This window comes from Chinchilla lanigera, unplaced genomic scaffold, assembly GCF_000276665.1.
Source record: "Chinchilla lanigera isolate Chin_1 unplaced genomic scaffold, ChiLan1.0 scaffold00100, whole genome shotgun sequence".
Classification (NCBI taxonomy): domain Eukaryota; kingdom Metazoa; phylum Chordata; class Mammalia; order Rodentia; family Chinchillidae; genus Chinchilla; species Chinchilla lanigera.
The window spans coordinates 7,261,319-7,288,680 of NW_004955501.1; the positions used below are offsets into that span (position 1 = coordinate 7,261,319).

Here is a 27,362-nt window from a genome sequence, read left to right on the forward strand (position 1 = left end):
AGTCCATTTGTTCAAAAGTTTGGTTCAGTTCTAAGATTTCATTGTTGATATTCATTTAGTTGATCTGTCTTTTTGTGACAGTCAAATATTGAGATCCCCCAACACAATTGTATTAGTGCTTATTTTTAAGGTCCATTAATATTTGTTTTATACGCTTGGGTGCACTGGTATTTGTTGCATATATATGTATGACTGTTATCTCTTCCTCTTGGATTGTTCCCTTTAGAGGGATGTAACGACCTTATTTATCTCTCTTCATCAGTCTTGGCTTGAAATTCTCTTTGTCTGCAAATGGAATAGCTACCCCTGCTTTTTCCAGGTTTCTTGTCAGAAGTATTATTTTCCATCCTTTGACTTTCAGTCTATGAATTTCTTTTTGAATTAAGTGTGTTTCTTGTATGCAGCATATTGTTAGATCTTGCTTCTTGATCCATTCTGCCAGTCTCTGTCTTTTGAGTGGTGAATTGAGACCATTAACATCGATGGTTATAACTGATATGTATTGGCTTATCCTTGTCTTGTTATTTTGCTGTTGTTGGCTCCCCCCTCTTTTTCTCTCCCTCTGTTTAACTGTTTGCCTTGCCTGGTGGATTCTTTCTGTTGGGGTTCATGGAGTTGTAGTCCTTGTTATCACTCCTTAGAATGTGCTTCAAAATATTTTGGAGTGCCGGTTTGGTGATCATAAATTTTCTCAGATGTTCTTCAAATATTTCTCCATCAGTTTTGAAAGATAATTCTGTGGGGTACATCAATCTGGGTGGAAGGTTGTTTTTCTTTAGAATTTAAAATACTTCACTCTAACCTCTTGTTGACTTGAGGATTTGTGCTGAGAAGTCAGCTATGATTTTGATGGGCTTTCCTTTATGGGTGATTTGTTTGTTTTCCCTAACAATTTTTTTGTTTGTTTGTTTGTTTTTCTGGTACCAGGAGTCAAACTCATGACCTCAAGCTTGCCAGGCAGGCACTGTGCCACTGAGCTAAATCCCCAGCCCCCCCTAGGAATTTTTAAGATTCTATTATTGTGTTGAATTTCTGGAATCTGGACTATGATATGCCTGACTATAGTTGTGTTTTTTTTGTTTTTTTTTGTTTTTGTTTTTTTTATCATCGCTAATTGGTGTTCTCTATGCCTCATTAACTCTACATCAAATTCTTTTTCCCCACCAGGGAAGTTTTCTGCCATGACATCTGTGAACAGTTTTTCTTTTTTTAAATATCATTTGTGCTATCTCATGCTTTTTCATTCCAATCACTCTTAAGTTATTCTTCTTTCACTCATATAGCAGCTGCTGGACTGATGTTTCATAGTCCCTTGCTATTTTTAAGAAAACTTTATTTTCATGATCACTAACCACAACCCTGTCTTCTATATCTGAGAGCCTGTCCTCACTGGTTTAATCTGCTGTTGACTCTTTCAATGGAATGTTTATTCTCCTAGGTAGCTGCTTGAATTTGTCTTGTGGATTCCATTTCTTTCCTGTGCTGAGCATTCATGGCTTCCATAATTTTCTTAAGCTCCTCTGTTTTTTGTCTGTATCTGCTCTAGAGTCACTAAGCATGGTTTTCATTGTGGACACCATCTCTGCATTATCTGAGAAACTACATCTGATTGGACTTTTTTCTAGAGTCTCATTCAACTGCTTTGTTGTTACCACTTCAGAGAGGCCAGGTGGGTGGCTTTTGGATTGTCCCACCTCATTGCCCCTTTGGTGAACTGGATGTCAGGGGTTGAGTCTTGTTTAAGTATCTTCTCATTTTCTTATCTTCTTTTTTTCAGTTTAATTCCTGGATGATGTTTGTAAATTGCCTGATTGTTTGCTTTACTGCTAGTACTTAGAACTCCTAGGAAAAGACTACTTTTCAGAGGTGTCTTCCAGGTGTAACTGTTTTTTTGGGTCTGTTGCAAGATCCTATCTCTTCAGTTTTGGGGGGATAAGAAGTTGCTGCCTGTTTGGCCCAGCCCCTGGTTCTTGGCACTATGCCACAGTATTTTCTATGGCCCTTAGTCAAACTCAGTCTTGGAATACCAGTTAGAATAGCTGTTTAGAACAATTATGCCACTTTTGGCTAAAGTGGTACCATCAGCAATAACAATAGCATGAATCATAGCCTAGACAATGACAAACTGAGATAACAATTAATTTGCCACCTTTAACTGTATGAACTAGATTTGTGGTTATATAACAAAATCTAAAAGAGACCAGAAAATTATATGCAGAATATAAGTCCTTAATATGTCAATTTTACCCTCAGGGGTTAAAATTTAAAAGGGCTTAGGGAAAAAATGGAAAGGTAAAAGAAGAGGAAGCAATCAGAAGTAAGGCTGGAGGACAAATGGGGATCATGCTAACTTTGAGGAACTGGTGCAGAAGATGAGAGAAAGACAGAAGACAGAGATAGAAGAACAGAACAGAGCAGAAAAACAACCACAAAAAAGCTAGAAACCACATTCACACTCATAGAAAAAACAAGATCAAATGATGATTTTCAAAAGGTTTGTTAACAAAGACATCTCAATTTTAGAATCCAGGTTTGGGCACCAGTCAGGTGCAAATCATGGCATTTTTTTTTTCTTTTTGCAGTACCAGGGATCAAACTCACTAGCTTGCATTTGCCAGGCAGGTGCTTATGCCACTTAGCTATATCCCCAGCCCATCATGGTATGTTAAGGCCACAAAAGGTGGAGGTTCTCATAAAGGAAAAAGACAATTATTGAAAATAATCAAGGAGTACTGGTGGGGAACCTCAAGAATTATCAAACTAAAAAAAGAAGTCTTTGATCCAGGTCTGAAAAGATGAGTTAGATTCCAACAGATAGACAAGAGACAATAAATTTCATCAAAATATTTTGTGACTGGCTTGGTAAAAACAGCTTCTATCATTGATTGGTCCAGGTATAGTCATAGCTATCTAGTGTATATTACCTCACTCAACACAGTAAAATTCTGAGTTTTGTATTATGAACTCTATTATAAGCGTAAAAAAAATTTTAACTGCAGAGAAATTAATGTCTTGCTTGGCATCTGCATGTCAGCACATAGGAAAGTCAAGACTTAGACACAAATCTAAATCGTCCTCCTTCCCGAGTCATGTGAGAAACTCTGGACATCGTGGTGATATCGTCCATGTGGCAAGCACAGTAACCCTGATCACAACTCTGAGACCTGTATGTATGGAAAATAAATTCACTATCTGAAGGAAAACCAGACCACAGTATATCCAACACATAGTTTAAAACACACACTATATGAAATTTTACTTTACTATATGTATTTATGTATGTATGTATTATCCTCTATGTATATATACATACATATATGCGTATACATATCTTAACTATATGTATATATGTATGTATTATCCTGCCTTAAAACCTGATTAATGCTCATTTAATTTTCTGCTTAACTGATTCATTCCAAACTTGAACCACGATGGGTCAGGCCAGGCCACTCAAGGATGTTTTGTGCCTTACCAGTGTGGCCCTTAGTTTAATAACTACATGTAATTTATATTTAGCCGAGGGATGGACTACAGGATCGCACAGGTCAGAAGCTTATCTTGAGATGTCTACGGGTACTGATCGTCCCCGTGGATGCATGACACTCTGGGCATGACTGTCCTCCTGTTCCTGCTGTGGTTGCTGAGGCCACCACAGCACAGTGGCTATTTGGGCAGCTGTTAACTGCGCCCACTTTAACTTTTTAAACTGAATATAATGTTTTAAATTTCAATGAAAGATTTGGCATGCCAAAGGAATGCTCTTAATTATTAAATGTGGAGACTCATCACATCTTTAGTCAATATTATAATCCATCTAATTATCCTCTGGAACTCACAAAATTAGTGAGTGAAGATGGGTTCCTTATCCCTGGGAGTAAATATCAGAGTCAGGTAGAAACACTATCATGAGACGCAAATGTAACTCAAAGAGATATGCAAAAAATGTGGAGTGAAACCACCACCAAGCTGTGTTTATAAATCAAGTCTTGAGGACACTGGAAGCTCTAGAAGTGATCAGAGATCTGGGAATGCGGTGGTAACAGCTGACACTCGATCTTCTTTTCTGAGGGCTAAAGAGCCAGACAGCTCCACCAGATTCATCACGAAAGGCTCAGTTTGGGGTTTCAGGTTCTGTTTTATTGGCATTAGGCCCTTTTATATTTGCTGGCAGGTTTCTCTGCTAATCAAATGTGAGCCTTCCAACTGTACGACTGAGGAGAGGACAGTCAAAAGATCCTATTTTCTCATCTATAAACATTCCGGTTTTCTCCTGAGAGAAGCCCTCAAAACTCCATTAACACACCTTTTAGATGATAATGTTGTTTGGCTGAGAAGAAAATCCCAAACCCCGGCATTACTTTCTGGACTAAGAATCCCAGCTAGCAATTGACCCAGTTATTTTCTGTTTTTGTGACTTCACCTACATCTCTTTCCATTCATTAGCAAAAATAAAGACTGATAGTTAGGCATTACTTGTGATTATTTTCTTTCTTCTTTTTTTTCCTGTATGTGTTAACAGTGTTCTATTTACCAACTTTATTTATAGACAATAAGATGCACTGATTTAAGCTGCAGAGTTCAATGAGTTTTGACAAATATATAAATCTGGGTAACTATCACCACAATCAAGATATTAAGCTTTTCCAACACCACTGCAAGTTCCCTGTGGCTTTCTAGAGTCCCTTCCCCCTGCCACCACTACCACTCTTGGCAATCGCTGGCCTCATTTCTTTCACTGTAAAGAAATATTGCTGGTCCTAGACCTTCGTGTAGAAACTTGGCCAACAAATGAACACATCCTTGTCATACCCATCTAAAACAGAGCTGAGAGGCCACAGGGAGAAAATGCTCACATAGTAATCAGTTGTTGCAGGAACTGCCCCATAAAGCCAATTTTACCAAGTGGCCTATCTTACCTTTAAGACTTTTTTCTGAGCAATTGATGAAACTGCCAACTGTGGACTTCAGACTAAATTTACAGGAAAACTGCTGCCACTTGCCAATCAGAGCTTGCCAATTTCCACAAGTGCCAAGGAACCTTCTGCCCTAATAATGTGCAGATTTCTCTGTCTTAATAGAAACAACTCTTCCTTTATTCTCTCAACATTAGAAAGGCCATCTCAATGCTCATGTGTGTCCCAGATTGCAATTCTGAGTTTTGAACTGCTTCCAGACACAACATTTTTGTTTGGAGATTTGTTTCTTCTTTTGTTTAGTTTTGACAAGAGATATGGAGCTATTCAGTCTAAACTCTCCTATGAGGCTTCCTTCACTTAGCGTAGTATTTTATATTTATATGTACTGTGGTGTGTTTTGGTAGCTCCTGCTTTTCATTGCCACGTACTACACATCATATGGACAAACTAAGTGGTACCTCAGCTCATGAATTTAATTTGTTCTACAATTTTGGAAAAGATGGCTATATTTGTGTATGTGTGGGAAAGAAAGACACAGTTATGTTTGTCACCTAATGCAGAGTTTGCAAAGAGAAAGACAATTTTGCCAAATGCTTCTGTTTGCAAACCAAATTATTTGCAAATAAAAGTGTTCATGAACCAAGGTACCACTGTATAGGTTTATCAACATACCTGTTGATAGACACAGCTTGTTTCATGTATTTTAGTACTTATGAGTAAAACTGCTAAGAGCACTTGTGTACAGATCCCCTATATATTTGTTTTCATTTCTTTCTAGTAATTAGAAGTGCAATTGTTGAGTCAATAGAGGATTTCTTTTTCCAAATTTAAATTGAAATTGAAAAAAATAAAAACAGGCTTAACCACTTATCAGTCCAATTATTTAAATTCAGGATGACAAAAAATTGCATTTTTTGTTGATTTTTATATGATAACATAACAGGAAATATAAAATGACAATTCTATAGAATTATTCAATACAAGCATTGATTGGCTGAAATGATGCTGCCCAAGTGACACTGGGGAAGGCAGTACATGAACAAACGTGCTGTCCGAGTGGAGTGGCACGTAGGGTGAACTGTTAAGGGATTAACTGAAAATGGTTAAGTGGTTTACCGAGTTCAAACAACCATATTCCCACTTGGACACTTAAAAGGAAGAGATGATGTCATAAGTCATAAGGCAGCACATAAAGGAGTTAAAGATGTTAAAGCCTCCCAAAGTGTGTATTGATTACATCAAGCTGAAATCACTTGAGGAACTGCAACTATACAAAGGGCCATTTGGCCTGTTTTTCCTTACATGCAGCAGGCCGTGAAGGCCCTTTCTGGAGTGATATGATTCATGTACCAATGGAAAGCACCCTTGGTCACCACAGACTGGTAATTGGATCTGCAATGAAGCTGAAGAAACAAGTTCTTTGAAATAACTCTCTTCCACTAGCTTCTACATCTCCCCCCATATATCTCTGAGTAAAATCATTAAGATTTACTACCCTAGTCCATTTGACCTGTCATTTCTCGACAAGTTTACTATTTTTTAAAAACAATAAAAGTGTCATGCTTTGGTCATTTCTTTGGATTTCACTCTCCTGTGAAGATCCCCATGTACATGTAAAATTAATAAATGTTTTTCTCTTGTTAATAAGCTGTTGTGTGAACAGCTGGATGTTCCTACATCCAGCCCATATGAACTAAGGGATGGTAGAGGAGATCTCTCTCCCCCCATGCCCACAACTGAAAAGGGTATATGGATTTTCTATAGGCAAGCAAAGTACAGTACAACCCCCTTGAGTTTCCACCAAGCTCTTAGAGGAGGCACAGAACACATTCAAGGAGTTGCTGAAAGGGAAACTAGAGGTAGTAGGACCAAAGTGTAGGGTGTGTCAAAGTGGCTGGGCAGGTGAGCATGACCGTTAATGGTGGAGACTCAGGACACATGGGCAGTACACCTTCCAAGCCCTGCACCTGGCAGAAAGCTATCTTCAATTCTTCTGACACAGAGCAAGCAGGTTTTCGACAGGACAGCCTAGATCCAAGGTCAGACTTGGGGCCATAAATAATGACATCCATTAACCTCTTGTGCACTGTGAGGCTTTTTTACCAGCCTGCTCTACACCCTGCATGATGTATTTTTTCCCTACTTTCCCTACTACAGAATGACTCACACACACTCTGCAGAACATACTCCCTTTCCTACCTTTACTGAATGTAAAACCTCACTACCTCATTTCCTGTCCAATTCTTTGTTCAGAACAAGAACCTGGAAAGGATCCCTGGAAAGAGCACAGCACCCCAGAGCCCCACTAACAGGCATCAGGCTGTGGGCAGGCTGGTGAGGCCTACTCTTCTGCAGCCTCCACATCTGAGTGGCTGAGTTAGGGAGTCATCCCCTTGGGTGGCCCTGGCTCACGAGCCTCAGCCTATTCTTTATGACTTATGATGCAGTGGCCCAGATTTTTCAGTTGCTTATTCCTGAAAAGAAAGGCCCATGTGATATTTTACACTTCCGAACTTTACTTTTGGAAATTAACAGTAATATATTAAGGAAACACCTAAAAAAAAGATCTAAAACACAAATCTGTCCGATAGACACATCTGTTTGCCAGTAATATCCACTACAAGATGGCATCCACAGCACCAATTTAAAAGCTGGCCCTTGTCTCACAACAACTGAGAAAGGCAGCACAAGCTCTCACAGTTTATGAAGAAGACTAAAGTGCAAATTTGGGCTGAAATTACAAAACAATCCAAGGTTCACTACCTTAGTTTGCAGTCTGAGAAGAGATGTAACTTCACCAAGACAGCAGTTGTGTGGCTATAAGGAGACACCTGGCAGACTTCCAACGACGAGAAGTATGGCTGGCCCAGGATTCCTTTTGCTGGCTCTGAAATCCCACTGCACCTCTCTGAGCCTGTGCTCCACCCCAGTGGCCACAGCTTGAGCCCAGCGGGGATATGAAGGCAGGGCCCGCTGCCAACTTCCTGGAGGACTTCCTGCTGCCTCCGACTACACAGCAGAATGGTACACTTCCACCAAACCTTCTCTCTTTTTATTTAGAATAAGACTTTAATTGCAGTCTGACAGTTTTCTCGGCCTTTCCTCACTCCTTCCCAATTTCTTTCCATGCAGACACTTTTCCTAGAAATAATCATGCATGTTAGTCCTGTCTTGGTATCTACTTGATCACAGGTCTGGACAAGCATGTCATGCATTCATATCTTCATCCACTCATTCATTCAGTCATGAAACATTTCCTCAGTGCTTATAATGTTCTTGAAAGTTTATTCTAGAAGCTGGGGAGACTGCTGAGCAAGAGTGAGAAGGCCCCCACGTCCATAAACTCCCCAAAGTGCTGCTGCTTCTTCACCTCTTTCACTGTGCTGGGCGCTGGGCTAAAATCACTTCTCAAATGCTTGTCCCATTTACTTTTTGCAATGATCATCAGAGGAGCTACTATTACTTTTGTTTCATGGATCAGGAAAGTAGGATCTAGAGAGACTAAGTTCCCAGGGGCTTCGCTACAGGGCCAGCTTATCTACCCCAAAACTCATGCTTTTAACCACCTCTGCTTGGGTGATGGTGCTCAGGAATTTAATTTTCTGACAATGATTGCAAGTCTGAGTTTCCAAAGTTTGGCTTCATTTCTTCAGTTTAAATTTATGAGGAACTATTTACAGGGGAGGAAAACAATCCTCCCAGCATGCACAGTCGGTCCTCCACTGTTTCACAGTCAGATTAATGACCATCTGATTTAACCCACTCAGAAGAACCCCTCCCAAGGTGAGCTTCCAACTTACCTCCACTTTTACAAAGAGAGAGAGTGCCTGTAATTCCAGCATCCTGGGAGCTGAGGCAGAGAGATACAAGTTCTAGTCCAGCCTAAGCAACTTTGCAAGACCCTATCTCAAAAGAAATAAAGAGGGCTGAGGAAATAGCTCAGTGTGAATGCCCTAGGTTCAGTCACCTGTACTGAAAAAAAAAAAAAAAAAGAAGGAAGGGGAAGACAAGGAAGAGAAGGAGGAAGAAGAAGAAGAAAAGGAAAAGAGGGAAAAGGAGAGGAGAGGAAAGAGGAGGGGAAGATGATGACAGAAGACAGAAAAACCCTTGGCTTCTCTGCTTTTCACACTGGTCACAGCTCAGCCCTGGCAAGCTAATGGCAAGTGGCCACACACACCCAGTGCTTCTCTCAGAGGCCAGCGAGGACCACCACAGAGGCGGCCAAGACTGACAGCTGATGCAAACACATACCATGATACCCAAGGTCAACTACGGTGTCCTCTACGCTTGACTCAAGTTCACCGAGCTCCAGGGAAGGAACAGGCTGAGTCTCAGGCAGGTTCTCTGAAGCTGGTTCATCTAATTCCTTGTGGGAGAGAATTAACAACTCATGAGAAGCTGAGAGAAGGAAATAGCTCAAACACAATGAAACAATATTCTTATTTAGAAGACTATTTAGGAATAAAAGTCTACCTAATTCTCTCCCTTAAACCTGGTGACATGTTCAAATGTCAGGACAGCAACCTGGGATAAGAGAAACGTCCCTCAATTATGAAACGGGTGGCCTTGGGCAAACCATTTGACCTCCACGGACCCAAGGTTCAGGACCATGACTAGAGTCAACCAGGAGGCCCGAGATGCACAACACCCAGACCCAGGCAAGTGCAGGTTCCATCTGCAGTGGGGAGCGAGCCCCTCCTTCCATTCTGCGCCTTGTAGTCCACCTGCCTCGCCCATCCCAGCCCTGCTCATTCTCCTCCTCTCCAGAATCAAGCATTGGCTTGAAGAATTCCAAGTTCTCTCCTGGCTTTAAAAGTTCTGCAACCCTGTGAATTCCAGTTTCCTAAAGGAAAAAATGCTAAGAGGCTACATGAGAGAAAAATAAGCACTTCAAATACATCAACAGATATTTTCAATAAATCACTTTGCTTTCTCTTCTCTAGGGCAATGGTGTATGGGGGGAGAGAGTGTATGTTTCCCCTGACAAATGGCTTTCATGAGGAATTAACTGAGGAGTGTCTTCTGATTAGGAATAAAAGTAGAAAGAAAGTCCAAAGTCATCTTCAATGAATAGGTAAAAAGAAGCCCGCTGCAGCGTTTGTGAGAGGACGGTCTCAGGAGCTTTAAGAAGCTCATTTTCTGTACTGTATAATCAGTGTTTCAGGAGGCACAATCAGTTTCCTAATTTCAAAGGATCACTGACAGCACACAGAGGACTTCAAGAACAAAGAGTAGACAGTACGTGAAGTGTGTCTCTACATGTACTTCAGAAGTTATTTGACAATAAGTGCTTGGGCTTTCAATTGACTTTGATTTACTAAGGTTCTCTGAAGAGAAGAGATAGAATTGTTATAATTGCTTCTCTTCGGAAGAGAGTGACTTGATCTGGTCTTTGATCCCCATTACCACTCCACCTATGGAGATCAGGTCTGCTATGCACTTTTCACAGAGACCCAGTTTTAGAACCAGCACAGCAGTATATGCCATAGAGTAACATACACACAGACTTGTCTTGAATACTATGGTACCTAGATGTTTTTAAGCTACCATCCTCTAAAGAAATGATGCCTAATATGATTCCACATTCAACTGTGCCTCAAGATCTCAAAGCCTAAATTCAGCCAAGCAGAAAATGGCTGCCAAAATAAAAGACACCAGTCAGGGTCTAGAAAACAGAGCAAGCCATTCTCCTAAATGCCGCAAAGAATTTTTGTGACATAGGAAACCCATTCTCTCCCTTAACTCTGATTCTCTCCAATTGCTTCTTATATACAGCATAAGGAGGCTTGCTTCAGCAAGGCAAGGGAGAAGGAAGAGGACACCAAGCAGGACCCCTAGGGAGATTAGGTGCAAATTAGATCATAAATGTGCGTAGAGGTGGGGGAGGGGAAAGTACTCAGGAAGGAGCATTTCTAGTGCCCTCTTCTTCTTCATCACATTTTCTTTACCCTCTTGCATCTGACTAATGCAGTTTCTTTCTTATATTTTATTTTATCTTCTTTAGCTCACTGCCTTTTCCTAAGGTGTTTAAAACCCTTCAGGTCCTTCTATAAAGGGTTTGCTTTGCATTTTCTCCTCCTCTGTTCTGTGGATATCATTAAATCTGCCTCACTCCTGTGCTGGTGAATATGATTAAACTTGTCTCTTGCCTGCCTGGCTGCCTCGCTCCATCTTCCTCCTGGGGCAAACAAGAAAATCTCCCCTGAGATGGCTCCATCTTTTCTTCTGTTCCTATTAAATGCTTTTTTGCCTAAAAAGATTATAAGAACTGTTCATCAGTGGCTTTTCCAGGTCCTCCTTCATCTGGATACAAACTCTGCTTCCCAGAGCCCTACCCCATCTGGAATGAATCCAGCCTGGCCCTGAGCCAGCAGCAGAACCACAGAGGCTTGTTAGAAACCTAACATCTCACCCGAGGCCAAATGAGTCTGAATCTGCATTTTCACAAGATCCATGGGTGACTCAGGCACAGTGTTAAGTTTAGGAGGGCCTTGAAGGAGGGCCTTTGATTGGACCTGAGAGGTGGGAAGGTGTTCCGGAAGTAAGGCAGACATCTGAAGGAGGGACGGTGGGATGCTAACAGCAGGCGGAAGGAAACAGTGCATGCAATAGCATGAAAAGGAGTAGGCAGCCCGGGGATGCTGAGCAGATGTGCAGGCCTGAACCGGATGGGAAGAGGACACAGCCCTCAGGGAGAACAGACTGCAGAGCTTCACCTCTGCTGGGAGCATTTCCTGCTTCCAACAGTACGTAAACTTGGAAAATGCACTCTAGAAAGCTCAGCGTCACAGACGCTGATGACACTAAATCTTGTAAGACTGAAGGATGAACTCAGGTCTCTGGGCAGTACAGCGCTGAGCACTTCCCTCCCTGCTCTCTTTGCTCCTCGCTGATAGAAAGGGGATGGGTTTGGGAAGCGGATAAATGGAGAATTCCGATTTCTGTGAATCTTCTTTTCCTCTGAGTTGGGCCAAGATTAGGATGCTTTGGCTGCCTGCCATGTTCTGTGGTATAACATATGGATAACAGCGTCTCTTGAGATTCTGACTGGCATATGGTCTCAGGGCTATCTTTAGTACTTCAGGACCTCCAAAGGGATCGATTCATAGGAGGGAAGGACAGGACATCACTGAGTAGTATTATAATGCTGATAACTATATCAGAAAGCAAAAGAACCAAAAATGATTACCTTGAATGGTCAGAGAGGAACATCATAAAAACCAAGTACATCATCAGGCACTAATAATTAAAATCATACTTCAAATTACATTTTTAGTTGCCATACGGTAACTTTTAAAATAAAGTCCTTGTAATAGCTGATACATTGTTCCACCTTCAGAAGTTGAGAAGTTTAACTAAGCGACTCTGCAGGAGGCCAGGGTCCTTACTTATCAAACTTCCTCATCTTGCACAAGAGAAGGGCGTGGAGATGGTGTGAGGCCTACACTCGCCCTCAGGGGTGGCAGCCTGCTAAACAATGAAGGGAGGAAAAGAGGCTTGGTCTCCACCCTTTGCGCTCTTGCTGCTTTTGCTGTCTTCTGCCGCCTTGAACCCTGGCCCCTCTGCCCTGCCACCCTGCCTCGGATTCAGCTGATTATGGACAAACTGTGATTATCCACAGACCGTGAGCTAAATAAACCTTTCTTTCCTTAATTTTGGGTGTCAGTCATTTTGTTCCAGCAACTAGAGAAAAATAACCAAGACAGTCATTTAGGTTTAATAATACAAAGTATTACCATGTCTATAGCTCTCAATTTCCAATCTTAGGGAAAAAAAATTTAGAATTAGAGGTCTGTGACTGTTTCAGAAAATAGCAGGCCTGTTTCCATCACTTATTGAGCAAGTAGCCTACACTCAGTGAACACAAAATCCTTACAATCCTACTAGCTTCCCTGTCGAGATCTGTGGGAATGTGTAGCTGTCAGTTTAAGGGGGACAAAGCAGACAGAATGAGAAACAAAGATCCATCTCCACAGGTTATCCTCGCAGGGCCTAGGAAGTGTATGGGGAGTGAATGAAAGACACTCAGTTTTCAGAGGGATCCTGCCCTGCTGCTGACCCCAGTGCCCTTTCAACAGCAATGCCTCCACTCATCTTCCCTGGCTGGAACACCCTCATCTCAAGCCTCTGGGGCCTGCAACAGATCCAGAGCCGCCTTTACTTACCAGGGTGCCAGATGGGTACCAAGGGGGTTGGACTGGAACACTTACCACTAGCATCCCCACACTGGCTGCTAACTGGTCCAATACACAGAGTGATACTTCCTAAAGTCAGAGGAGGTTAAGCTTCTGTCTGATCCAACTTTGGATTTTAGAAGTCTAAAGCACATAGAATCCCTATACAATTGAGAAAGCAAGGCCACTGGCAGTTCTCCCCCTCAGAAATGGACAGAAAACAAGTGTCCAGAGGTGAGTGAGCTCTACTGAGGGTTCCTGCATGTCCCAGGATTTGGAGCCTTCTTCTAACCAAGCTGGAGCAGATTAGCATTCTCAGGCTTCAGGGGATTGTCCCACAGCATCTAGGAGACTGATTCTTCCTGGCAGAGGAAAACATCTTTCAGACATGGAATCTCCACTGAATGGACAATCAGAAATGTCTCCACCCCAAGGTGCTTTTACCAGAGAGCTATGAAGTCAGTGTTGATGTCAGCTGCTCAAAAATGACCCCAAAAAGACTACTCTAAGTATCAGAGCCTATGCCAAGGCCTATAGCAGCATTCCAGCCATTAGTGAAAATGATGTGCTCTAGGCAGGGATTTGGAACACAGAGAACGTGAGTTTGGGGTCCATGCCATGTGAACCTCTAATCCTATTCCTTATTAGATATCTAAGGTAGTTCTTCACAGCTTGAATGAGGCTGTGAACATGGTCCACAATGATATGGATAGAAGACAAAGGAAAAAGAATACAAATAAGACAGGAAGAAATCAGTGAACTAAAGAGATAAACGTCAGTAGCACTGGTAGAATTAAAATTACATATATTCATATTTGCTCTGTTAATTAATCATTCTAACTCACCAACTATGCATTCGGTGCCAACTCAGTTATCTCAAACACAACAGCCACTCAATATCTGTAGAAGAATCAAGTGATCAAAGCTGCCTTAAGTTCCTGTTGTCACCGATTGTTGGCCTACATTTTAGAACCCCCCCTGAAATTGGGGAAAGTTGGTCTGGGTGCTTTTGTCTTCTCCTCTGTCCCTTCTCTTACATGGCTGATCCCATGAATCTGAAGAATCTGCATCAAGAACAGGTTCTGTGTGAGCTTTACAATAACTGGGTACTTACATGGAGTACATCAATATTCAGCTGCTGAAAATTTCGAGATCTCAACTCTTGCATCCGCTTATTATTTTCTTCATACTTTTCTTCCACGATCTTTCTGAAAGTTTAAAGTGAATGTAGAAAAATAACTTCAAGTTGCTGAATCCATAGCTGTATTGTACAGCTAAGTGTGACCCTTGTTTCAACAGGCAGACAAGAGGGTGGGAAGGCCAGGACATCAGGACTCTCCTGCCTGGCACTGTACAGCATCAGCACCCAGTGATTCTCTTAAAAGCACACACAAGAATGCCCTGGCTTCTTAGTCTTCCTTAGATGTCCTCAAAGGCCACAGAAGGAAAGAAACATCCATCCCTGTGGGTCCTGAGTGTGACACTGGGGTGTCCCAAATGCCCAGGACAGTGCTTAACACACGCTAATAATTAGAAAAATGCTTTCAGCAAAAACAAATCCATTAAAAAGGAAAACCAAGCTACACATCAAAGAATTCATGGAAAATATATGGGAATCACTAAAGGAAATTTTCTACATACACACTGTCTGTGCTCTACTATAGCAGAGTTGAGTTTAACAGATGGGTTATAAGCTGGAAGAAAGATTTAAGTTCTTATGATTACTCGTGCACTAATGTGCATTTAGTGCACTTAGATTTTCTGACAACTCACTTAACATCCGTTTAGTAAAATTCTTTTATCAGTGAAATCGATGCATTATAACTCTTCTGACAATAGTCATTTTCTAGATAAAATACACAATCTCTCCTGAAATCTAGGAGTGAAGATCAAAACCCTAATCCAAATCAGTCATAAAACTAAGGTTATATTATATATGGAATGCATTGCCTTTAAATGATATTGTGATAAATAAAAATATTACTGTGTTATGTGGAAGATTTATGACTTTGTCCGTAAAAGTAGTTTTAATATGAATAATGTGTAATATACATGTATATGATTAAATTTAGTTTTTTAATCTATTAATATCAAATTTAATCTCCCTTTTACCCTCAGCCAGTTATGTCAATCATAGTGCTCTGGAAACATTAGCATTTTTAAGTGTTGGAAATAGATTTGGGGCTGTGAGTCGTGATGGCTCCAGCAATTTGTGTGGCTATATTTTCCCAGTAAAACTATGCCCATTGTCACACTGGTTTGCAGAAACCAGCTCGTACCGGCTCCTGAGAGCAGTTCGCGTGTGTAGTTTCCCCACTGAGCATTTCCGCGGTATCACACTGGTTGCCCCTGATGGCATATGCACAGCTCAAGAATTGGTTACCCTGAGCTAAACTCAATATTTAGCAGTACATCACTGCTCAGAACGCACTTTGGAGGAAACCTGTTTCTCTGCTTATTGAAGGAAGCACGTGTTAAGGGAGGAATAGTCTCCTGGGTTCTTTGGTTCATCATTACATTTGTTCTAAACACAAGGAAGCCTCTAAACGACATTTCAGATATCTTAATGTAGTCACAAAATGAACAGATTTGCATCAGGCCTTTTCTGCCTCTCTAGGTCTTGCTTGGGACTCAAAAAGCGGGCGGAGGAAGGAAGACGAGGACAACTGGAAAAGTGGTCTAAGAAATTCAGCTCTAGTAGTTTTTGAAATTCTGATGCTACATATGTGTATTTTTCAGCTTTATTAAGGTCTAACTGACAAAAATTGTTTATATTGGTAGTGCACACATTTATATTATAGCTTTGATATATGTATGCAAGCCATCATTTCACAAGCATCATCCTTTGTGGTGAGAACATTTAAAACCTACCATCCTAGCCATGTTCATATGGAGATATGACCTTATCATTAGTCACTAATGTGCCGTAGATCTCCAAGATTCCTCCAGTCTAACATTGCTTCATCTTTGCCCTTCCCCCAACCCGGTAGCCACCATTCGACTCCCACGTCCGTGAGCTCAAGTTTCTCAGACACACATACACATGCACACGTACTGCATGTGTCCTTCTGCACGTGGCGCACTTCCCTTAGCCTGATGCTCTCCAGGCTCACCCGTGTTGTTGCACCAGGTGAGATTTCCATTTCTTCAAGGCTACATCAAATTCCATTGTGTACATCTACACCACAGACTCTTAAGTTGAGTCTGTATTTTGGCTGCTGTGAATAGCGCTGCAGTGAACACAGGAGTGTAGCTACCTCTTCAACACACCGATTTAATTCCCTTTGGATATAAACTCAGAAATAGGATTCCCAGGTCATATGGAAGCTCTGTTTTCAATTTTTTGAGGAACTTCCATGCTGCTTTCCATAACGGCTGCACCCATTACACTTCTGTTAGCAGTGTACAAGTATTTCCTCCACACTCGGGGCACTGCTTAAGATTAAACTTCTTCATAAGAATACTTGAACTACTGTGGTATCTCATACCAGCAGCACCACCCTGACTGCAGACTTTCCCAAAGGCTTTGTTTGAAAGGACGGAGCTATTTTCAGTTTACTTCCCTCCACAAGCTGCCCTCTCTCCGCAGCTGGGTTCTGGCAGAAGCAGCTAGGGAATGAGACTGGCATCCCATAGCCTTTTTTGCGGCCTCTTGCTGGGTATGTGTAGAAAGTGTCAGCAACACTGAGTTCCGTTTAGAGGCTGACCTTACCTTCATCACTGATACCCTACCAGATTTTCAGTATTTCTCTTCACACAAGACTGAGAGCCTGATACAAACAGTACCTGGCACCCAGTCTGTGCCGCCATAATCATCTTTAGAGTGAATGAGTAATTAAGCAAGTTAATATATAATTGTGTGCATTCCAGTTCTTGTTCTTGGTTTTTTATTCTTTTCAGTGAATTCCTTGAGAGGCTATAAAGTAGTATAGGGCACAGGGCACCCAAGCAAAGGCAGCTTACTTCAGCTTCCCAGCTTTCTCATCCGCTGCCTGGAGCTTCCTCAGCCGCATCCTCTCTCTCGGTGTCATTTTCTGCACTTCAGACAGCGCCTGCAGAGTCTGCAGGTGGATCTTTTTCTGCCTATGAATAATAAAGATTCCCCACATGCAACCCATTCCAGACATACTAAGAAAAATTAAACAAATATTTTATAGACATATCATTACACTACTGAGAAACCAAAAGCATCTTGAGACAGGCCAGGGAAAAACTAATAAGCTCTGTATAGGTAATGAGCCAGCTAGGACTTGAAGTTAATAGGCAGTATTTTTCAAATTAGATTTTTGTTTAAAAGCAAATCCTGTGCTTTCCAGATTTCGGCTCATTTCATTGCCTACGACTGGTTTTCATAATGTAAGACAAATTAGGATCTCAGCCACTAGAAAGTAAACAGACTGGCAGAGCAATTCAACCATGTGGATAAGGGCATAATCACCGGAGTAAGGCAGGGTTTGAATTCCACCTCCATCACTCTAGTTCTGCACCCATAGGCAAGAAACTGAACCTCAGTTTTGTCATCTAAAGAATGGACTATAGTAAGTATAGTATTTAAGATAATTTTTATATGAAGGTACGTAAAAAGTATCCCAAAACCATAGTACCATAACAACCAATGTTTACTGAATATGACTTATATTCTAGGCTTAATCCAAAATGTGTTTTATGGCAGGATGCTAGAGTGGTTTATCACACAGGTTAATAACATTCTCTGGGTTCAAAGCTGAGCTTACAGGTTACATTCTACATGCTCTTGAGCAAGTTACCTCTCTATGATTATAAAAAAAAAATTTATATGGCACTTATTTCATAGGGGTGCTCTACATTTAAATGAGTAAATTCATGTAAAGTAATTTTAAAAGTCAAGTGTATGATAATTGTCTCCCCAATAATATTAGCCAATATTATTTAAGGACCTGTTCATTCAGTTAAAGAAGCATGCTCACATTGACCTGGCATTGAAAGACCTACAACCAAATTCTCAATGACATTAACTGATGTTTCTAATTTGGTTAGGGCCCAGTGTTGGAGAACGTTTGTTGCACTCAATTCCATCTTTAAGAAACAGCACAAGTAAACTATAATGATTGCTCTAGGTAGTTTTTATCCCTCTGGAATATCATCCAGACCAGAGCCTCCCAGGGATGTGCGATGTTTCAGGAAGACATATCCATTATTTAGTAAGACCAAACAGATCTCCTTAAAACAGAGGCATAGATCTTGGAGATAAGAGAGACCAACTTAAATCAGTATTTCATAATGTGAAGTACCCTCCTAACAAGTAGATTCTAGCACACTGTTGATTGTAAACAGAGTCAGGCAAACGATTTCACAACTGCAGTGCAAAATGATAGCTAAATTAGCTCAGTATTTTAAAGATATCACCTATTTTCACATTTCTAGTTAACAAAATAAAATTAGAAATTCCAATTTTTCTGGAAAGAATAAATGTAACCTAAGAAAACGAGGTTGTTATGAGCATGCCTAAAAATTCACTGCCCCATGCAATGCACTTTACTGGAGATCATGCTTTAGGCTGGTGTCTTTGCTGGGCCAGTTTCCTTAGTCTGAACATAAGCATGGAAAACAAACATGCTGCAGTCAGGAAACCACCCGGCTATTTGGCCTTGAAGGTCAGTGTACAGAGGGCCTCCACTACCTTCCATACCTCTAGGAAAGGACTGATATTTATGAGATTAAATAGAGCTCTTTCCTCAAAATTATAGATTTAGTCTTTAAAGGAAATAGCCCCTGGTGTTGTGCAATGTGTAGCCTGCACAGCTATACATAGATGTTCTTATGTAGCCTCATATTCTGGGCTATTGCAAGTTGCAGCACAAAAAATTTGAACGAGGGGAAAGAAAAGTTAGGTCAAGAATTCATTATAGTTCTTTGGGAAGCATACTTCCTGTAGTTCTTATGTATATGTATATTTCAAGGAATTAATTTTATTTTCAATTGTCCCAGGACAAAACAGTATTCTACTTAAGCAGATATTCTTCCAGTTCACATTAAGCAAACAACATATGAAAGCTATTTATGCTTATTATCATGGAGAGCTCATTAACATAAATAGTTCTATATTATATTATTTGAGACACTAATTTCTCTGTGCATTTAGGAGGCAACTGCAGAGCTATCCTGCAGTTCTGATAGAGTGTGGTGGTTTAAACTTTTGTGACTGCGATTTGCTACCACCTGGGGCAATGGCTTTGGAACTCCAGTTTCTGAAGCGCCTTAATTCTTGGCAACACTTCAGTGAATTGTAGGAAGCCATGCAGATAGCTTAGCCCTATGGGGTTTTAGAGACAAATGCATTTGACATTTATGCTGGGTGGGCTTTTTAAAAACAAAGCAATTACTTACATGGCATTAATTATATGAGCAGTTTCCTTCTGACAATCCAAATTCTTGTTTTCCAGAGTCATTTCCGAATATTTATGCATCAGATGCTGGGGGGAAAAAAAAAAAAAAAGAACAGCAACCCTGGAAATCTTAAAGTGTTCCTCTTCAGCCACGAGGGCATAAAACGACCACGTGCCAGCTCTGGTGTGGAGCATAACTGACCACAGGAGGGAGCTTGAAAACAAAGCTCATGGTAACAACTGTTCCCTTTAAAGTGGTCACACAAAATTTCATGGCAGTTTATGGGAGAAGATCTTGCAGGGTCTCGCTGCTGCCGGCATCTTCAGTGTCCCTTGCCCTGGCTGCTATGTCACCCTGCTCCCTGCTACACGCAGGCCTCCTCCGTCTCCAACACACACAAGCCTTTCCCTCCTCAGCCTGTGATGGACAAGATCCATGCTCCTCAGGCCAGGACTAGGATGAGGCAAAGGGTACAGAGGGCCACCAAAAATTCAGCCTCCCAGATGAATAGTACTTTAGTAAACTATTATGTTAAAAATCAAAAGCAGTGCCACAAAGCCATACAGAATACAATACCGAAGGTTTAAAGAAAGATCCAACTCTGGACGTGCACAACTCTGCCTTACTTACCTCAGCCGCATCCTGGCCCCTGCTGATCATTTTTTTAAAGTTTTGGTGTTTTGCTTGTTGCCAGGGATTTGATTTTTTTAAAGTTATTGCCTTAAAATATTATTTATCTTGAGTATGAGTTTTTGGTGTTACCAAAACTGGGAAGTTAAAAAAAAGAAAAAAGAGTGACACCAAAGTTTTTGGTGTTACCAGGGCAAGTGGCTCTCATCGGTCTCATCCTGCTCTTGGTAGATCCGGATCTGCTGGGACTCCCGCTCCCATCCCCGCCCTTTTTATTACCCATTCTGTACACTCATGGATGCTTTAGGGTGTTTTTGATCCCAACAGCTAGCAAGATGTCTTTTTCAGAAGACAGGCTGCGGGAGCACAAAGGGCAAGCTGGAAAGAACCCAGGACCGTCGGCTGGTCTCTCCATATTTTCCTGCTTTCCCAGGTCTTCTCAGCTTCCACTTGGAGCAGGTGGTTGCCTGAGAATCTTCCCTTCCCCGTCTGCCTTCAGGGAACACCAGGTAACCCAGGGACCTGGCGCCCTGCTCTGTGACTCAAATGCTGTTTCTTAGATTCTCTGGCTGCTTTTGGCAGGCTTACCTGCTCTTTTTTTTTTTTTTTTTTTTTTTTACAGCCTCCTGCTTACTTTCTCCCTAGTATATGACAGCATTTGTTTGCTTAGCTTCCCTTGGTTATTAGGCTCTTTCACTAGCAGGAAGAACAGGAACCGTGCCTGTCCCTTTCATTCTGGTCTCCCCAGTCTCAGCACAGAGCTCAGCATGCAGAGCGACCACACATCACCAACATTTGCTCCCACTGCATTTACAACTTGGCTCTGTAAGGAAAGATGGTTGCTCTGTGGCTCCTACTTAAGTTACTGTAAGTTACTGAAGCTTCCTAGTAGAGTTGCTTTATTCTTTCCATGAAAATCAGAGGAAAGTTGGTTAGGAATGGGGCACAGCAACAATACCAATACTCTGGAGGCTGAGGCAGGACAATTGCAAATTCAAGCCTAATCGATAACTGAGTGAGACCCTGTCCCAAAATAAAGAAGTTTTGAAAAAGGACTGGGATGTAGCTCAGTACGAAGGTCCTGTGTTCAATCCCCAGAACCAATAAAAAAAATAAATAAAATCAGAAGAAACTGCCCGAGGGATTAGTATTGCAAAAACCTGGGAAGTTAAAAAAAGAAAAAAGACTACCACAGAGGAGCCATTTGCTTTTTTCTTACCACCTGAGGCAGATCCTCCAAATTAAATTTTCAAATCCACAGGAAAACAAACTAAACTCATTTAATCAATAAAACATTAAGTATTGAATTATATAATAAAGAAATAGAATAATAAATGCTCAAAGAAAATCCCAGATTGTAGTGTTATTATTAGTATGTTCTTATCCTAGCAGGGCTGTATTTCCAGCATACTGAGGTACAGTCTGCCCACCAAAGAGTCATAAGGTGGACATGGAGTTTAGGGAAGAAGTCGACTCCTAAGGTCCCACTCCTGGTGGAACTAGGGAATCAGAATTCATCAACTGTCTTCTGCAAAGAGACTGTCCTGGCTGTTTCTCTCAGCTTCTTTTTAATCTTGCTCCTCTTTACTTTCTGGTGGATTCTTAATGAATCTTGTTGTCACAGCACATCCTCAAGTTATAAAACATGAATATAAATGCTAATACCTTTTCCTTAGTATTCTTTTCATTTTAAATACCTGTAGTTGTCCGTCAATGTAAGGGATTTTTAAAATTTCTATGGCAGATGGTCTCAACGAAGGACTCTTGTTCAACATACTGTAATGTTAAAAAAGAAAATTATTTTTCAAATAAACTAAAGCATAATTTCACTTAAAGGTAGTAACATAATTTAAAACTGTTTCTGGGACAACAGATTTATTTCCAAACCTTTCCATGATGGTGTTTAGTTCTTGTGGATATCTCTCAGGAAGCGAAGGTGTATCCCCTCCAACAATATTTAAAACAATGGACAAGAAAGTGGAGCCAGTGAATGCATGCTCCATACAGCACATCTCATATAAAATGCATGCCAGTGACCTGAAGACAAAACCAAAGAATTTAAATAAGGAACAAATGTAAGATTTTAAATTTGCCCACCATACAAAACCTCAGAGGTATGAGGTCATTGGCTGTGAGTGTTGCAGTTTCATATTGGTGTTTTCCCCCCCATTTAAATGCATATTTATCAAAACAGATAGTCATTTTATAAAGTGAAAGAATAAAATACAAAGGTAAATCTAAACGGTTTTTTTTTCAAAGAAAAAAAGACAAACAATAGTTAGCAAGATTCCCGCATATAATAATAATTCTAAAAATCTGATCAATGTAATAAGAAATTTTTAAATTAGTCTCTATGCAAGAAAAATAAAATGCAGCTAAATATTGTCTTCCTAAGGCACTTTTAATACTATGTATGCAAAGTACAATTTTAATTTATCACCCTAACCTGTGCTTTGTATTGATGAATTTTTTAAAAGGAAACACATTCTTTACTAGTTTTCTGAACATAAGCCATTTGCAATTAGGGTAGGAAAGCAGCTACTTTCAGCTCATATTAAAGTGTATAATTCTCCCTTGGGGAGTATGAAACAGAACATTAAAAGGCCAGATCAACCCAATGCTGATTTGTATTAAACATGCAAATCAGTTACCTCTACACCAGCAAAGAAGCCTTTTTCAATTGCTCTACCTTATAAAGAAAATTAAAAAGTAAAATCCTCCTTGAATCTAATAGTAAGACTATTATTCCTAAATGATAGATTCTTTTTAATCTTATAGGCATTATGAATTATGTAACTGGCTAGGTTTTGCTTTTCATATTAGTTGCTTAAAAGATTAGAAATAAATTTATATGACTTTTAACACTATTTCATTCATAGAAGGGCATAGGTAAAGAAAACTACAAGGATACTATAATTTCTTTTGCAGTTGTTGAAGAAAATGTGCAGGCATAAGAGAATTCTGCATATATGCATTGAAAATGTTTCCATTCCAGTAAATAATAATAAAAAATTGTATGTGATTGGTACATTTTAAAAACATTTTCATATAGATCTCAAAAGAAACTCATAACTTCCCAGGGAGCTCGAGTCAATATCAAGTTTTTCCCACTTTACAGGTAAGGAAATCAGCTCAGAGTAGTTAAATGATTTGGCCAAGGTCACACAAGGAGTAAATGGTAGAACTGACTCTTGGCTTGAGGCATTATTCTTTCTAAATCACATATGACTTTAATAGAATGAAGCAGAATGTTAGAAGAAATCACATGCCATCAGCTAGAACACCAAGGTCAGTGTAAACATTATCAATTATTAAAATTATATCTTAAAATTATTTAAAGTTCAGTAAGGTTTGCATTTGTCTGTAAGACTATTGTATCTGATGCAGCAACATGTACTTAGGTTTTATTCTCAGAAAAAAATTTCCTTTGAATAAAGATGAAGTAATAACACTTTTAGACAATATATAATAAAATATATATAAAGTATGAATACTTTAGAAAGTATTAAGACAATGGAGCTCAGCAGGAAAACACTATGAAATCATGACAGGGAGTTCTAATAAAGAACAGTGATGCCAGGCAGAAATAAGGAGTACAAAAAATAAAGAGTGTCAAAAAGAGTAACTGTGAATGTGAATGTGTAAAAATAGATATTAACTCTATAAAGTAATATTAAAAATATCTTGAGTTTAAAAATTTAAAAACACAAAAGACATATGAGAGCTAAAAGTATTTTAAAATCCTCGCATTACTGGAAAAGTGGCTAAAATAATAATTTTTACTAGATAGTAATAAGTCCAGGGTGCATGTTTCTATGGTTTTCATCAAAAGAAGAGCAAAGCAATGTACAACTGATTATAAACAAGCTACTAGAGGAAAAAATCAAATTACAAAGATTTAAGTCAGAAAAAGAAAAAAAAGAACTTAGACTAAGTGGGATATATATGGAGCAAATAAGATAATGAATAAAAGTACAAATATAATTACAATATAAGGGACCAATACTCCAATTAAAAAGACTAAGATTATCAGACTAAATAAAAAAGTTAACTGCTCAAACCTTAAATATAACAACACAAGAAGGTTGATAGAAAAAGATATATCATGCAAACACTTCCTGAACTATTGCTAGCATAGCTACACTCATATCAGACAAAGCAGATTTTAAGGCAAGAAGCCCTACTATATTAAGATGATATTAAGATAATAACTGTCAGACACATACAACAATTCTTAAGCTGAATACACCAAATAACACTGTATGTGTATATGAAACAAAAACTGACAGAATTAAAAAGAGGGGCTGGGGATTTAGCTCAGTGGCACAGTGCCTGACTGGCAAGCGTAAGGTCACGAGTTTGATTCCTGGTACTGGAAAAAAACCAAAACCAAAAAAAAAAAGGAAAAATAAGTTGTCACAGTGACTCACAATCACACCTTTTTGAATACGTGACAGAACAAATAGACAAAAAAATCAATAAGTATAAAAAAAATCTATACAACACAATTACCAAAATTGACAAATTGTCATAAATGCACCAAATAATGGCAAAATTAAAATTATTTTTAAGGACATGTAGAACATTTATCAAAACTGCTCATACTTAGGGTCATAAAACAAACCTCAATAGATTTCCCAGATCAAAATCTTGAGCGCATATTTTCTGACCACTCTGAACCTAAACTTGACATGAAACAAAGACAGAAAATAAAATGAAGGGAAAAAAAAACTACAAAATCTCACTACTTGGAAATTAAGGGACACATCTAAGTAATATTTAGGTTAAACAAAAATAATTATAATTTGTGTGGTGGAGGATGAGGTACTGGGGAATGAACCCAGGGCCTTTCTCCAGAGTTATATACCCAGTCTTTTTTTTTATTTGGAAGTGGGAGGTCTTAGGGTAGTACATACTTATAACACAGTTGTTTGGGAGGCTGAGGCAGGAGGACTGTAGGTGTGAGGGCAGCCTAGGAAATATTTTTAACTGAAAGCTAATTAAGATTCAAAATATCAACCCTTATTGAGTGTAGATAATATAAGTACATATAACAAAACTGAAAATATTAAATGTATATATTAACAGAGAAAAGATTAAAATCTGTGATGAAAGAACTTGATAATCTAGAAAAAGTAACAAGAAACACTAAAGTTTAAAGAAAGAAAGTAATTAAGTAAAACCATAATAAAAATAGAATCAGTAAAGACTAAGGAAATTTCATAGACCTGTAGCAAAGCTTATCAAGAAAATGAGAAAATACAGTAATAATAGGAATAGAAAAAGGCATGGTATTATAGATTTCATAGATATGGAAAGTATTAGAACAGCATTCTAAACATGTTTTTCTTCAATACATATGACCATTTGTGTGCAGTGAATGCTCTTTTAAAGATACAGTTTACCAAACTGACACAGGAAGAAGTAGAAAGAATGAACGGTCCCTTACCTATTGCACAGAGATCAACCATTATTTAAAATTATAAAATTGAAACATTTTCCACAAAAAACTCTAAGAGGTGGCTTTACTAAAAATTCTTCCAAACATTTAAGAATAAATTACACCAGTCTTATAAAATCTCTATATTTTATGAACCAAAAAAATTAATAATAAAATATATATAAATACCTTACAGGAGAGAAAAATTAGAGGTAATTTTTTTCATTAATGTAAATTAAAACACTCAAAACACACATACATATTAGCAAATAGAACATGGTGACATGTTAAAGAGACACTACATCATGACCAAGTGAATTTTATTTCAGGAACTTAGTGTTTGAAAATCAATTAATACAATATTAATTTTATTTGATTAGAGGCAAAAAGAGAGAAATATATCATCATTTTGATAGATGTGGAGAAAGCATTTCATAATATTATAGACCTAATGTAATAATAATCAAAATCCTAGTAGACTTTTTAAAAGGAAATGATATGCTGGTTCTAAATTTACATGGAAATGCTACCAAAAGTCCAATTCTATTATAAAATTGTATTATTTATGAAAGTGTGGTATTGCACAAAGGAAAAACTTGAAACAAACTATAACTGTTCCTGAAAACAGAATTACACAAATTCAAATCACTTGGTTAAAGGATGCAATTCTCCCTAATTCATTTCTAGAGGCAAGTATCATATTGATACCAAAACCAGAGAAAGACCCAACCAAAAAAGAACTACAGACCAATCTCCCTAATGAACATAGATGCAAAGATACTCAATAAGATACTGGCAAACAGAATTCAGCAAATCATGAAGAAGATAATACACCATGACCAAGTAGGATTCATCCCAGGGATGCAGGGATGGTTCAGTATACACAAATAAATCAATGTAATACACCACATCAATAAAGCTAAAGACAAAAATCACATAATCATCTCAGGAGATGCAGAAAAAGCTTTTGACAAAGTCCAACATGCATTCATGATAAAAACCTTACAGAAAATAGGAATCAATGGTCTTTACCTCAACCTGGTAAGAGCCATCTATGACTAACAAACAGCCAACATCATACTAAATGGACAAAAACTAAAAGCTTTCATTTTAAAATCAGGAGCAAGACAAGGATGTCCACTGTTACCACCCGTATTCAACATAGTTCTGGAAGCATTAGCCAGAGCAATTAGACAAGAGAGAGATATAAAAGGAATAAGAATAGGAAAGGAAGAAGTGAAATTATAACTATTTGCAGATGCTATTACACTCTACATGAAAGACCCAAAAACTCCACCAGAAGACTCCTAGAATTAATCAATAAATTCAGTAATGTAGTTGGATACAAAGTCAGCACTCAAAAATCAATAGCATTCCTATACAAAAACAACAGACACACTGAGGGAGAAATTAAGGAAAACATACCTTTTATAATAGCATCCAAAAAATTAAAATATTTAGGAATCAATCTAACAAAAGAAGTAAATCATCTATGCAGTGAAAACTACAGTACTCTGAAAAAAGAAATCAAAAAGGATTTCAGAAAATGGAAAGATATTCCTTGTTCATGGATAGGAAGAACCAACATTGTGAAAATGGCCATACTTCCTAAATTGTTGTACAGATTCAATGCAATTCCAATTAAAATACCAGTAGAATACCTCACAGATCTAGAGAAAACATTCCTAATTTTCATCTGGAACCAGAAAAGACCCAGAATAGCAAAAGCAATCCTGGGCAACAAAGACAAGGCAGGTGGCATCACAATCCCTGACTTGAAATTACACTACAAAGCTACTGTGATAAAATCAATATGATACTGGCAAAACTGCAGAC

At 39.1% G+C, this 27,362-nt stretch overlaps 1 protein-coding gene across 5 annotated transcripts in view; it reads right to left on the reverse strand.

Moving 5' to 3' along the window:
* Nek11 (NIMA-related kinase 11) overlaps nucleotides 1-27,362 on the reverse strand; it is a 267,222-nt gene that overhangs the window by 153,461 nt on the left and 86,399 nt on the right. For 4 of the 5 annotated variants that reach the window (XM_013505736.1, XM_005406856.2, XM_005406852.2 and 1 more), the window contains 6 exons: nucleotides 21,974-22,123; nucleotides 21,784-21,862; nucleotides 19,457-19,542; nucleotides 17,054-17,173; nucleotides 14,205-14,298; nucleotides 9,168-9,282 (listed from right to left, as the gene is read on the reverse strand). In XM_013505736.1, the coding sequence (XP_013361190.1) occupies nucleotides 9,168-9,282; nucleotides 14,205-14,298; nucleotides 17,054-17,173; nucleotides 19,457-19,542; nucleotides 21,784-21,862; nucleotides 21,974-22,123 (644 nt within the window). The remainder of the gene's footprint in view (nucleotides 1-9,167; nucleotides 9,283-14,204; nucleotides 14,299-17,053; nucleotides 17,174-19,456; nucleotides 19,543-21,783; nucleotides 21,863-21,973; nucleotides 22,124-27,362) is intronic. The other variant, XM_005406853.2, reaches the window with a different exon arrangement.